This window comes from Mesoplodon bidens, assembly GCF_964165515.1.
Source record: "Mesoplodon bidens genome assembly, chromosome: 5".
NCBI lineage: Eukaryota > Metazoa > Chordata > Mammalia > Artiodactyla > Ziphiidae > Mesoplodon > Mesoplodon bidens.
The window spans coordinates 4,530,128-4,544,989 of NC_138161.1; the positions used below are offsets into that span (position 1 = coordinate 4,530,128).

A 14,862-nucleotide genomic window follows, 5' to 3' on the forward strand; every position below is an offset into this window, starting at 1 on the left:
TCTAGAATTTCAGTTTTCTGAATCCTGACATATCTCCTTTTAGAGAATAGATGGTTTCTTAAGTCACAGTTCCCCAGAGAAAACAGTCAATAGAGAGCCTGTGTACACGTGTGTACGTGTGTGTACAGAGAGAATTAGATTTATTTTAAGGAATTGGCGCCCACGAGTGTGGAACTGGCAAGTCCAGAACTTTCAGGACGGGCCGGAGGCTGGAGACCCAGGAGGAGTTGATGCTGTGCCCGGTCCATCTGGAGACAGAGTTCCCTCTTCCTCTGGGAGCTTCAGGCTTTCTTCTCGAGGCCTTTGCCCCATGGGACGAGGCCCACCCGCATTGCAGAGGATGCTCTGCATGACTCAGTACCCACCGATTTCAGTGGTAATCACATCTGAAAAATACCTTCACGGCAGCCTCTAGACTGGTGTTCAGCCACCCAGCCGGGCGCCCGAGCCCAGCCACGTTGACACTTAACCATCACAGGTGGTTTCCAGAAAAGCTTATTAGCATGATTAGATTATTAGAAGCAAAATAACTTTCAACGTATTAGGTGAACTTACTTTTAAAAGGAATTTTTAGTCAATACCTCTATATAAAGAGCTTCTCTTATTTTAAAGGAAACGTGTCATGCTCTCGGTTATTTAAAATCACGTTTCTACGTCTGTGTTTTGCAACGGAGTTTTGGGCGCGGTGCTCAGCGGCCGGGTTGTACTGAGCTGCCGTGCCCCACGCCTCAGCAGCCCCGGAGGACCAGGACCACGCCCACCCCTGTCCAGGGCAACCCCTCAGTGGCCGTGTCCTGGCAGGCCTCCTCAGGGTCTACCTGCCACTGGGTGGGAGCAAGTCTCATGGATGGCGCCGAGGACCAGGAGGGGTGGTGGGTGACCAGGGTGGAGAGCCTTGCTGGCCACCTCGGCTCAGCGGCCTCCGTGATGCTGGGCCAGCCCAGCTGTAGGTCGGAAAACAGGCCACACTTAGCAGCTCAAGAAGACGTGTGCAGGGCACCCGTCTGGGGTCGCCGTTACCATTGGGCCCTATTTGCTGTCCCCAGAAAAGGTGACCGTACAGTTCTTGGCAGTCAGCCTCATTCTGACCCAAGACTGTGTCTGCAGTGAATTTGTTTCAGCCACAGGGGATGAGAGTCCTGGTGTGAAAGCATTTTTCAGTCTCAGACTGAGCTCAACAGGGCTGAAACAGTGGCTCAAAAAGTCTGTTTTTAGAGATGTTTCTATTTCAGCACAAAATGTGGCTTTTAAGAATATGACTTGTATCTAAGATACAATCCTTCACCTGAAAGAAAAGCAACTGAAACCAACAGGCACTTGCCCCCGTCCTTAGAAGTGCAAGTTAGCAGACAAGCCTGGTCACCTGGTGTCTGGGAACAGGGTCAGGATGCGCTGGCCGCTTCGGGGACACGGCCTATTGACCCGCCGTTGTCGCGCCTTCTGTTCCTGCAGCCTGAACTGAGTCTGGGGCAGGAGGATCTGGCGGAAGGGAAACACGTGAAAGCCTCCAGGAGGACTCACAAGAGGAAGCAGAAGCCAGAGGAGGAGACCGGGGCCACGGGGCCCGAGGAGACCGCCTTCAGCGAGTTCTCAGAGAAGGAGGCCACGTTCTCGGGCGGCGTCGGGGACGAGACCAACTCTGCCGTGCAGAGCATCCAGCAGGTCGCCGCTCCTTGTGCAGAGCTGGGGCCCCGGGTGTGGGGGGCTTGGGCTCTGGCCGTGGTCAGCACGTGCCCCGTTTCCCCGTGAGCGTTTCCCAGCTTAGACCCAGAAGTCACAGCCATCCTCCCTGGTTGGGAACGGGGCTGTGTCTAGTTTGGGGAGGCTCTCAATGGCCTGAGCGTGCCGGCCAGTCAGGGAGGGCCTGACCCTGCACGCCAGGGCGTGTGGCCGGCCAGTCTGCTGCTTTTAACCAAAGCTTCCCTGCTGGGGTTTCGAGGCCCCCAGCTCCCGGTCGGCATGTATCGGACGCCACACCCCTCCCTTGACTGGCCCTGGTCATCCTGGTTGCAGACGTTCCTGCGTTTCATCCCTGTCTGTGGGGAAGAGCTTTGCTTGCTTCTTCATTTATTAGTTCTTGCGCTGCACATTGGTTCACTGCCCTTCTGACCTTTACGGTTGGGATTTCCATTTACCATCATCACTTCACAGAAGTTAAGAGACAGTGAAGAATGTGCTCTGTTTTTCTCATTACTTTTCTGTTTTTTTTCCTAGCTACTGAAATCCTTTGTTTTTCAGTTCCAGCTGATTGTGTCTGTATCTTGTTTCTCTTTTTCACTAGAATTCCTTTTCCAGGAAAAATGAACTTGGTTTAATCTCTCACCAGCAAGTGTTTTAACTCCTTCCTTTGGGCCAGGAGTGTGATGATTCCAGCGTCACAAGATGGCCTCCGTGACAAAGTACAGCACAGGAGGCTGCTCTTGTTCTCGATTCTGCAGGAACTAACGGTCCCATGTTGTGCGTGACTCTTCCAGGTGGTGGTGACGCTGGGTGACCCCAATGTGACCACCCCGTCGAGCTCCGTCGGCCTGACCAACATCACCGTGACCCCCATCACCACCGCGGCCGGGACTCAGTTTACCAACCTCCAGCCGGTGGCCGTCGGGCACCTGACCACCCCGGAGCGCCAGCTGCAGCTGGACAACTCCATCCTGACCGTGACCTTTGACACCGTCAGCGGCTCTGCCATGCTGCACAACCGCCAGAACGACCTCCAGATCCACCCGCAGCCGGAAGCCTCGAATCCGCAGTCGGTGGCCCACTTCATCAACCTGACCACCCTGGTCAACTCCATCACGCCCCTGGGGAGCCAGCTTGGCGAGCAGCACCCGCTCACCTGGCGGGCGGTGCCCCAGACAGACGTGCTGCCGGCCCCGGCCCCCGCCCCGCAGGCCGCCCAGCCCCCGGTGCCGGCCGAGCAGCAGCCGCAGATGTACAGCTACTGAGTCACCTTGTGGGGACCTGGGGGAGAGAACCACAGACAGGTGGTCTGTTTTTGTTTTTATTTGAGATTTGTTTGCTGGATACCAAACAAAAAACAAAACACCGTACGTTGCAGTATCAGTAAGGTTGACTTAGCTTCTGCAGCATTATCTCCAAATTCCCCAACAACCATCACAGTCTATCAGCTGAACTCAGAAGTGACCCCGAGCAGGTCCCCCTCAGGCCCCATATGCTCTGCCCGGCAAGGCCAGGCCCCCAGGCTTCCCTCTCAGAACGCGGATGGGCGCAGGGTTTGGGAAAAGGAAACCCAGAGGGGAGCAGCAGGGTTAGACCCGTATGTCATTAGGGATGTAAGTAGCTTGTTTCATTTTTCCCCTTAGGGCTCCGCTACTGTGTGAAAATGTAGCCCGTTTTCTCCTGGCTCCTGCACTGTTTTGCTAATGAGCAGATAGGAGTTCAAGTAACATTTACTCTCTTTGAAATCTGAGTTGAGTCGAATTCGTTCTGCACCTTTGGGCTGAAACCATGTGGGAAGATGCCCTGCGGGAGCGGACGCCCCTCCTCTGGCCTTCGCGAGTTCCTCTCGGGCAAGGGGTCATGTGAGGTCGCTGACCAAGGCGTCTCAGTGATAGAATTCGTGAATCGATTTTCAGTATGGCTTTTTCCTTTTTTTTTTTTAAACTTTATCTCGAGCATACCTTGTGTGATCGAGACTGCGGAGGCCACGTCATTCTCTATTTTCCTTTAACACACAGAAGTCGTTTGCACTGTGGGACTGTGGGTCCACGTCCAGCTCTACGCGGCTGCCCCGATGCAGGGGCCGTGAGCCTCATGCCCCTCTGGAGGCTCCTTGGGGTTGTCTCAGGATTCTCTGCCGTCCAAATGTATTTATTATGGCTGAGGCGCAGCCAGAATCCCCTGCGCTAGAGAACAAGGGAGAAATTCATGTCTTTTTTCTGTTTAATTCCAAAGGTTGGTGTGTTTCAAGACCAGTTTTCTATAAAAATGTTGAATGAGCTTGGCTCTTTACCCAAGAAAGGTATAGGTTTTTCTGAAATATGAAGATAGTGCTATTTCCTGCCACGTAGTATGAAAGCAGAAAGGCTGTTAGCTGACCCGTAGAAGCGTCAGTGCCCCTAATGAATGAGTGAATAAATGTGCTGAGCGACGGGAGCCCTGCCCTTCCGGGGAACGCGCTTTCACACGTGTGCGCCCGTTTCAGAAGTGGCAGGTGAGGCTCTGGACCACCAAGGTGGCAGCCAGCAGCCAGCAGCCAGCCCTCCCACTGCGCAGCCAGGGAAACAAAGAGGCGGGCAAAGAAGCTTGATTTCCACCCTCCTGATGCTTTAACGCTATCCAGAATGAAATGATACATTTGCCTTACTTTGTCCTGATCAGTATTTGTCCCCGATCCTGCGTTGTTTGGGAGACCATCAGTAGTGGATAAATGAGGCAGAATAACCTTATGCTGCTAGTGAGGCTACAGACAACCTGTTATGCAAAATGCAACGTTCTCAGCACTTCGCTTCATTCCAAATCGCAAGATTTTGAGGAGGGGGGCTAGGCTTTGGTTTGTGCAATACATGCTTTCGTGAACTAAGTTCATCACCCACGCAGCATGTGAAAGGGGCTTCAGGATTCACCCTCCACACCCAGCTCACCGGTAACTCCCGGCTCGCACCTCTGAATTAGTAGCGGGGGATTGTTGGACTTTTAATTTATGATAATTATTTTTATGTTATTTATGTATATAATTAACTGCTCTATACATAATAGTTTCATCAAATGAACTTGGGCTGGGGGTGATATACTTTCTAAGTATTGTCTCTGTTCTCCAAATGTAAGTGGTCCAGGTATCCGTGGACTCATCAAAAGCGCCAAGGTTCCTAAGGTATTTTCTTAAAAATCGCTGACCATTTCCTTTTGCATTTGCAGAATGTAAGGGATGAATGACCAAGTAAAAAATCCAAACATGATTGAACACCCGCTAGCATTTATCTTTTATTCCTCTCCCCTATGAAACAAAGGCCTTTTAAATCACAGTTTTATTTTTTTAAGAGAAGTTGTTTTTATGCTTAGAGTAAGAATGCATCAAATGTCTTTAAAGAACCTGATTTAGGTTGTGTGGCCCCAGTGTACTTCCTGCCATTTATTTAACTACACAGATGCTTAATCATACTTCCTGTTAAAATAAGTGAGAACTCTAAATAAAAATCAAATTGACTCCTGAGTTTTCTCTAGAAATATTTGGTCTAATAGGGTCACTGTCTGAGGCAAAATAGGTTTGTGTTGTCTTAAAACAGTTGCTATGAATTTGCATATAAGAAACTGGGAAGCAAAAAATAAAAAATAAAAAGTACTACTCAGCCAAAAGAGTTACCAGCTGTAGACTGTTCTGCACCTCTACCACTGTTTCCTGATGGAAAATACTTACTTTTTTTTTTAACTGATCCCAGTGCACAGCTGTATCCATAGGAGGAAATTAGATGGAGCCGTTGTGACCACTGAGCTCTGTGAATCCCTCGGGGTTATTCTAAATTAATAAACAGAAGATGCTTGGTTTTGGCCGGTGAATTTGTGAAGTTGTGTCGTTCTGTGCCACCCGACGGTGTGAGCCTTGCAGAGCAGGCCCCCGGGATTGCGTGTCCCTGAGGCGAGGAGGGGACGGGGGCCCCGAGTGGGATGTGTTCCTCGTGCTGGGTCCCGCTCCACTGTGACCGACAGGGACCCGCCTTGGAGGATTCGGGGCCCGGGAGGCAGATGCACGGACTTCACAGTCACAGCGGCCAGAGCTCGAGGCTCCCAGCTCAGGGCCGTGTCAGTGACTTTCCCGTTGGATTTTGAAAGGCATCAAGGCTGAGAGGTCACGTGTATTTCGTGTCTCGTTAGTTTCTATAACGACAAATAAAAGTTGCCATGAGCGGTGTTTTTCCATTGCTGGCCCTCTGCTCAGATTGTCCGTTCCAAGTAGTGGACACACTTGGTATATTTTGAGAACAGTTGTAATTCCCGTGTAGTTCAGACCCTGTGAAATGTTTGGATTATTTTAAATGACCCAAACATTGAAAATAAACAAGATGCTGAGATATCAGAAGCTGTCACAAGGGTTTGTTTGTTTGTTTAAAAGCAACAAAGCAAGTGGTTGTAGCATTTTTTGTAAAGCTTAGATGGAGAGAATGGACACAAGAAAAGATGAACAGCCAGAGAGAGGGGAGAACTTAGTAAGCAAGGCGTTTCTTAGGGCACATGGTCTGGAACAATCCCTTATTTTATGGATCAAATAATGATATGCTCCGATTTGTTAGGAAGAGTCATCTTAACGTTATGAAACACCTGGAGTGTCATCCGATCTAAGGATTTGAATTACGAGAACCTTGTTTTAGGTACTTCAGTTGTATCTTAGAGAACAGCTGGTAGCAGCTAATTCTTCTGCCAGTGAATAGGATTCACCCCCACAACGTCCAACAAATTGTGAGCATGTTCTTGTATGTGCAACAAATTCCAATAGAAAGGGGGGAGACCGCTGGGCCACTGGCTGCTGCTTCTTGTGGGTGTTTGCATCTGGCTTGAGCGCCTCCACATCAGGAGGTCCTAGTCCTGGAATGACAGCCAATGATCTGACCTGCATGTGCTGCAGGCAGCAGAATTACCTGGGTGACCCGCACAACGAGCTGGCTGGGACCACCCCTCCCCCCCGAGCCCTGGTACCCATGGACCTGAGGCTTCTCCTCCCTGAGCCGAGACCTGTGGCTCCCCGGGGCCCTACAGTCCCAGGTGCAGGCCGCTGGCATCCGGATGACACTTGAGGGCAGGCGCCCCACATCCTGACTGCCTTGGCACCAAGCCTCCAGCTCTTCCTTGTCGTCCGGTCTGTCTGCCCACATTTGCTCCATAAGGAGGGAGATGGAGCCCCCTCTCCATGGGAAGGAGTCCCTTCAATGGGACACAGACCCACCCTGAGTCTTTGCAGAGAGCCCGGCCCAGCATACTTCCCAGGAAGAGTGAGGGTGCAGGATCCGGGGCTTGGTGCCGCTGTTTACCGCCTGTTGCACTTGGGCCTTTCACCTCCTCCTGGGTGCACTGTATCACCCCCTCGCGTGACCATCTGCAGCTTGCCCTCAACCCCAGGAATTCTCTCTTCCTAGTTTTAGCCACAAAACAGGGTAGCAAGGTCACAAAGGAAAGAGAAGACACGGCCGCAGTGTTGGGGGAAATGCTCTAGAAATCCACAAGCTGCCCTGTCGGAGTCTCCAGGATGATCCGGGGCTGGGGTTGAGGGTGCTGGGTCAGGAGCGGCCGCCGTTTCGTTTGTGCGTTGCCATCCTCTGTTCTGGGAACGCACACGGACTCATCACCTGGATGTCGCCAAGGACCATTAAGCTCGCACGTCTGACTCCGAAGTTCATGACCCCCGGCCCCAAACCTGGCGCTCCCCGACTGTCCCCACTCACGGCCCACAGCCCTGCCCTCCACCTACTGGCACGGGTGGGAGCCCAGAGCCATCCCACGCTTACACCCCCTGTGCCTTTGGGAATGTCTGGGTGTCACCATCCCCATGACCACCTTCCCAGCTGACAGCCCCTAAGGGTCCACCTGGGCCCCTCTCGTCCCCAGGAGTCTGTCCTCCACACGATGGCCTCGTTGGTGTCATTCTATGTGTCACCCGCGCACCAAGGTCAGCTCCCTGGACACGCCGATCCTTTCTGCGGCCTCGAGCCTGCGGGGGCTGCCCCGCCTCCCTCCCCATCCTCTCCCAGGGCCTCCGCTCGCCCAGCACCCTGAGCCCCCGCTTGGTTAATGCTGCTTGGCCCTCAGATGGCGGCTCAAACGTCCCTTCCTCAGAGAAGCCTCCTGGAATCCCCCGGAAGCCCTCATTTCCCGCCCTCTGATAGCAAGCAAGCACAGTGCGCCCAGTGGGCAATTACACTGGCTGTTTACTCATTGTATGCATTTGTTCCTATATGTGCCTCCCTGCTGTTCAGTAAGTTCCAGAAGGGCGGGGACTGTGCTTCTTCTCATCATTTCATCATTTCCTCTGAGCCCCCCCACCCCCCGACAGTAAGCCTGACCCACAGAGATTAATAGGCAAGTGTTTTTCCCAAGGGTGGCCACCAAAGCTTTGAAGCACTCCCCCACAAAAACCTAACTAACTTCGTTATATCCGGTTGGAATTATCACTTGAAATTTCTGTCTTCATGAGACTCTTGGAAATCCTAATCTCCAATGACTCGATTTTATGGATAAGATTATTAATTACTTCTTCAACTTTGTTTATTAAGTTATGATTTTTGCCCCTTGTTAACAAATAGTAAAACATAATCAAGCCTTTTGATTCTTCATACTTCATGATTAATGGCAGATGACCATTTAGCAGAAAATGGTTCTTTCTTTACAACAAGTGCCCTTCGTTATGTTAAATGATCACATAATGGAAATGGCAGTAAAGAAGACACTCGGGCTTCCCTGGTGGCGCAGTGGTTGAGAGTCCGCCTGCCGATGCAGGGGACACGGGTTCGTGCCCCGGTCCGGGAAGATCCCACATGCTGCGGAGCGGCTGGGCCCGTGAGCCGTGGCCGCTGAGCCTGCGCGTCCGGAGCCTGTGCTCCGCAATGGGAGAGGCCACGACAGTGAGAGGCCCGTGTACCATTAAAAAAAAAAAAAAAGAAGACACTCATTCGACACAATCATATAGGGTTCATGTCCAACATTGTAGTACATTTCTGCAGACCCTGAAGTACATGTCAGCAAGCACCCTATGGTTTTCAAAAATCGTATTCCCTGGACTGCCCCCATGCGTGCCAGTCATCCCTACATCACTTTCTAGCATCCTCGGTGTAACAGTCTATTGGAGACAAATGATGAGTGGAATAGAACAATGGAAGTTTTTTTTTTTTTTGGAGTATGATCACTTTACAATGTTGTGTTAGTTTCTGCTGTACGACAAAGTGCATCAGCTATATGTACATATATCCCCTCCCTCTTGGACCTCCCTCCCCTCCCCTGCCATCCTGCTGGAAATTTCTAATAAATGCTATAGTGAAAAACAAAATACCCATGCCTCGTGTTCTTAGTATCTCAGTATCTTTTCACTGCGCTTGGTTATCTTTTTGGTAGGTTGGACACTGATTTTTCGAGTTCTTTAGAAACGGAGCTGAAGTGCATGTCCCTAGATTTTCAGTTTGGATACATCTCGTAAGCATCAGCAAAAACATAACTGAAAGGAGTTGTATTTGTTTATTTATTTTCTGTACGTGGACCTCTCACTGCCGTGGCCTCTCCTGTTGCGGAGCACAGGCTCTGGACGTGCAGGCTCAGCGGCCATGGCTCACGGGCCCAGCCGCTCCGCAGCACGTGGGATCTTCCCAGACCGGGGCACGAACCCGTGTCCCCTGCATCGGCAGGTGGACTCTCAACCGCTGCGCCACCAGGGAAGCCCAAAAGGGGTTGTATTTAAACAGCCTGCATGTCAATTTCAGATAAGAAGAGTGACAGCCCCAACTCCTGCTTTCTCGGGGCTCCACCACCGTCAGCTCAGCCAGTCCCTCCAATGGCCCCCTGAGATGGCTGTCGTCTCATAGTGACATGACGCGGGGTTTCTCAAGCAAAGGGTACACTTCACTGCCAGTGGAATATCGTTAGAAAACGTTGTCTTAATGGATCTGTAATGTCATGTGTGTGGAATTGGGTTTCTTTGCTTATATTTAGAACCGTGTCCGTACTTTTGGAGACATTGTGAATTTTTGCCTGAATGGCCAAACAGTTCCTCTTAAGAAAAGAAGATGCCAGTGTAGCTGGCCCACACCAAGCCAACATTCTTAGGCTTCAGACTAAGAGCATCCCACAGGGATTCATCAGAATGTTCCCCAAATAACCAGCATCTGAATGTGGCACCAAATAGTACAGAGACTTTTTTTTTTAAACAGAGGCCTATTTTTTTCCTTTTTATTTTTTACAAAATTGTATTGAAGTATACTTGATTTACAAAGCTGTGTTTAATTTCTGCTGCACAGCAAAGTGACTCAGTTATACCTATATATATTCTTTTTCATATGCTTTTCCATTATGGTTTCTCACAGGATATAGTTCCCTGTGCTCTACAGTAGGACCTTGTTGCTTATCCATTCTATATATAATAGTTGGCATCTGCTGACCCCAAACTCCCAATCCTTCCCTCCTGCAACCCTCCTCTCCCTTGGCCACCACAGTCTGTTCTCTATGTCTGTGAATCTGTTGCTGTTTCGTAGATATGTTCACTTGTGTCATATTATAGATTCCACATATAAGTGATATCATAGGGTATTTGTCTTTCTCTGTCTGAGTTACTTCACTTAGTATGATCATCTCTAGCTGCATCCATGTTGCTGCAAATGGCATTACTTCATTTCTTTTTATGGCTGAGTCGTATTCCATTGCATATATGTATCACATCTTCTTTATCCATTCATCTGTCCGTGGACAGTCAGGTTGTTTCCATGTCTTGGCTGTTGTGAATAGTGCTGCTATGAACATTGGGGTGCATGCATCTTTTCAAATTATAGTTTTGTCCAGATATGTGCCCAGGAGCGGGATTGCTGGATCATATGGCAACTCTACTTTTAGCTTCTTGAGGAAACTCCATACTGTTTTTTTCCTCTTTTTAATTGCAAATGCAACAAAACATTATGACTTCACTGGCTCCCATCCGACTGTTTGTCAGCCGTGGCTCAGCTTTCCCGCTCTGGCTGTAATTACCCTCACCCCACCCCCGATCTGCCTTCAAGGGGGTCAAAGCCTAAACAGTCTAACCGGCTAGTCACCAGGCGCAGTCAGACTTCTGACTCTCCAGGGCTTACCGACGCCTCTAGCTTGCTGTGCAAATCTACTACCATCAAAACTCCTACTGGGAACCAGCTCATCCCGGGCTCATCCCTGGCTCCGGTGACTCACAGCCCAGAAGAGCGTCTTTTCCTCAACTTGGGAACAACGCAAGCTTTACAGCCCTGAGCTGCCATTCGGCAACTGATTTCAAACCAAGAACAGAAACATGGCTAAACTCCCCCAGACATGATTTGTTTTATTGTTAATGAGGCAAGTGGAAGAGGTTTGTAATTAATGTAATTGTTTCTGTCCAAAAACATCCTCATGTCGGATAATTGAGGGTACTCCTTCCTGTTCTGTTTGTGATAAATATCAACGAGAGGTGATTATAGCCTTTTGTCTAATAGCCTTTCACTTCTCAAACCCACGAACCAACTTCCTAACCTGCACTAGTCCTGCAGCCTTTTCTCTTCATCTTTTCTCCTCTCGGACTTCCCCCTGAACCTTCAAGGGTTTCAATTTTCGTTTTTTATTGAAGTATAGTTTATTTACAATGTTGTACAGCAAAATGACTCAGTTATACATATATACACATTCTTTTTTTTTTGGCTGCGTTGGGTCTTCGTTGCTGCGCGCGGGCTTTCTCTAGTTGTGGTGAGCAGGGGCTACTCTCCATTGCAGTGTGCGGGCTTCTCATTGCGGTGGCTTCTCTTGTTGCGGAGCACGGGCTCTAGAGCATGGGCTCAGGAGTTGTGGCGCACGGGCTTAGTTGCTCCATGGCATGTGGGATCTTCCCGGACCAGGGATCGAACCCGTGTTCCCTGCATTAGCTGACGGATTCTTAACCACTGCGCCATCAGGGAAAACCTAGAATAGGTTTCTACTCTTCATATTCATTGAGCGTGTTTTTGCAAATGAGTGTTTATCAGTACATCAGAGTGTAGGTAGAAATGTCTTCTGAAATACTTACATTTGCTGATCCATTATCACAATTTATATTTAAAATGTTGTAATCGCAATTTTATTTTGTTTTGATTATTTCTATCTGTGTTCAACTCTGCTTTCTGTGTGGGCCTCACTGGTATTTACTTTTACCTCATGTAGATTTTCAGGAAAAATATGAGTTATATGTTTAAAGAATCTTTTATTAAACCATACTTTACTAACAAGTTTATGTTTCAGTTTTTGGTGCGTTTGTGTTTAATTTTAGAGCATGTATTTATCAGTATTGTAGCAAATACTTTGCCAATAAGAGAATTCTGTGGAGCCAGATTAGAATTCCTGGTGAGTTAGAATGCTTTGTACTTTTCCGATAATGCACAGATCACTTTATGGAAATTTTTTAACTTACATTAAAAAAGATATGTCACTTTATAACTATGTACTAGTCTATTCTGAAAAGGGTAAAGAATAAGTCAAGTTTCTGAATTTGATTAATTAGAGTCTACCAAAGCTGAGGAAGGAAAGACCGAGGTGAATCCCTAGAGAAAATGACAAATTCATCTTAAAAAAAAAAAAAAAAAGGACTCTTTATATTCTGAATTTCCTGGTAATGAGGTTTTTTTTAATGGTGGTTTTCATTTTTTTGGCACCTGGCCCATGATTTGATGCTGAATAGTTTAGCATAGAAAAATGTTTGGTTTCCATAGCAACTATGATTTCTTTCTCTCAGTTCATACCTCTGACCAAGGCAATCTGCGGTTGCTTGCAGTGTTGGGGGCGCTTCATTCTCCCTGCAGCTTTGAGTGGCCACGGGGAGCCCCTGGCAGTTAGTAGGGACCATCCAGTCCGACCTTCCCTTGTCAATGCACCGAAGGGAATAGGAAGCCAGCACGGGGGTGGGGGGTTGAGGAGGAAGGGGGCCCGCGGAGCCCACCCCCTATCATCGTTGAAGTAGAGACCATCCTGGAAGTGTGGGACCACTGGGCTGTAGGTTAAAATATTTTAAACCGCTGCTTTAACACACGCCACAGCACCCTACAAATAGCTGGGGCTTGTTGGAAACAGAATGTATATTTATTCAAGACAGTTGACATTCCTTTAAACATCTTTGCTACTAAATTACCTTTTAATAGTAATGCAAATATTACGGCGGTGGCTTGCAAAGGCTTTTGTCTGGTTTTGCACATTGAAGAGGTAAAATCTTGCCTCAGATAAACCGGATTGTTTTCGCGTTTCCACCGATTTCCTTTTCAGTAGCTACGCAAGCTGTCTGTTGTGCCCTGCGGTTTGTGTAAATGTCTCCTCTCTGAGACAGACGTCTCTGGAATTGTGGTTGCTGTGACAACTGGGCAAAATCAGGAAGACAGCTGGACGAAAGTAACGGAGGTTGGTTGTCCTCAGGGATCACTGGTAGCAAGCCAGGAACCGTACACCTGGGAGGTGTCATATGCTTAACTATAACACGAAGCTTCTTACCAGCTTGAAGAAAAGTCAATGGGATAGTTGGTTTTTTTAATTAAGTAAGACTTTATTGAATGAATGAAAGAATGATCTTCAGCACTTCAAGTTTCAGATATGATGGAGAGGTTGAAAAGCATTTCTGATTTATGTTATGCGATCTTAAAATAAGAAAATGATCATATGAATTTGAGTTAATAAAATATCAAATTTTTGCTTAACATCTTACACCAATATGGAACAAAGCCAACAGAAAAGAGAAAGACAAAAGGCTATATCATTTAATATTTTCTCCATTAAATTCATAATGGTGATTTATTTTAAATGCCATACCTTTCTTAAATTTAATTTTTATTTTATATTGGAGTATAGTTGATTTACAATGCTGTGTTAGTTTCAGGTGTCCAGCTAAGTGATTCAGTTATACATATACATATATCCATTCTTTTCCAGATTCTTTCCCCATATAGATTATTATAAAATATTGAGTAGAGTTCCCTGTGCTCTACAGTAGGTCCTTGTTGATTATCTATTTGATAGATAGTAGTATGTATATGTTAATCCCAGACTCCTAAAAAAAATGGGTAGTTTCTTTTGTTTGTTTTGGGTTTTTTTTTGCGGTACGTGGGCCTCTCACTGTTGCGGCCTCTCCCGTTGCGGAGCACAGGCTTAGGACGCGCGGGCTCGGCGGCCACGGCTCACGGGCCCAGCCGCTCCGCGGCATGTGGGATCTTCCCGGACCGGGGCACGAACCCGTGTCCCCTGCATCGGCAGGCGGACTCTCAACCACCGCGCCACCAGGGAAGCCCCCAAAATGGGTAGTTTTTTGTGTAATAGATACAAAAGCATCTCCAGGAGCGCTTATAGAAGGCTTTGGCGTGAACGGCAGGGATCTCTCCTTGAACTCTAACCCCAGGTTGTACCGTGGCCCTCAGGGGACTGACAGCCCAATCTTGCTGTCTCCTCCGGGCTCCGGCCTGTCAGTATTTACCTGGCTAAGGTGCACCTGGCTCCCAGCCCACGTACGCACGTCTGCCCCTTCTGCTCGCTAGTGACTTGTACGCAGATATTAGCCGGTTGCAGAAGAAATTATTTCCACAGAAAGTGAAAGTATTTAAAATTGATCCCAAAATGGAACACTTAAAAAAAGTCGGGCTTCCTTGGCATTGGTGGGAGATCAAAATGGTTCAGCTGCCTTGGAGAACTGTCTGTCAGTATCTTCTAAAGTTAAGCGTACATCTCCCCCTCAGTTTAGCAATCCCACTCCTAGGTATTTACCCAAGAGAAATAAAATCATTTGATGGGGGTGTCTCAAGGTGAGTGCCCCAACCGGGGCTGGGAGATGAGGTGTGAGAAGTGGAGGGTGTTCTGCTGCCTTGTCCTCCCTGGTTTCGTTCTCTTCCGAATTTTTACTTTGTGGACGTGGAGCACATACTGTAGGCCAGTCCTGGAAGGTCCCGGTGTTCTTTCTTTGATAACTTTCCAATCTCTCCATTTCTCTCTCCTCCTTTTTTTGGAATTCCTGTGAATTGGACGTTGGCCTTTTCCTGCTGATCTACTCTAATTTTTCCTTCCATCTCTTTGCCTTTTGTTGAAATCTCTGGTAGACCTCCGTGGCTTTTCAATTTTTTAGTTTTACAATGGTGTGTTAATTTCTAAGAGTTCTTTCTGGTTCTCTAGTAATCTTTCTCCCCACCGCCCCATCTTGTTCTAACTTCATAG

General features: G+C 48.2%; 1 protein-coding gene across 3 annotated transcripts in view; it reads left to right on the top strand.

Annotated features, from left to right (window-relative positions):
- The window catches only part of PRDM15 (PR/SET domain 15), a 59,640-nt gene extending 54,007 nt beyond the window's left edge, over positions 1-5,633 (top strand). For 2 of the 3 annotated variants that reach the window (XM_081234459.1, XM_081234460.1), the window contains exons 13-14: positions 1,453-1,662; positions 2,475-5,632. In XM_081234459.1, the coding sequence (XP_081090585.1) occupies positions 1,453-1,662; positions 2,475-2,945 (681 nt within the window). In that variant the 3' untranslated portion in view covers positions 2,946-5,632. Of the gene's footprint in view, positions 1-1,452; positions 1,663-2,474 lie in introns of all 3 variants that reach the window. The other variant, XM_081234458.1, reaches the window with a different exon arrangement.
- Positions 5,634-14,862: the final 9,229 nt, after the last annotated feature.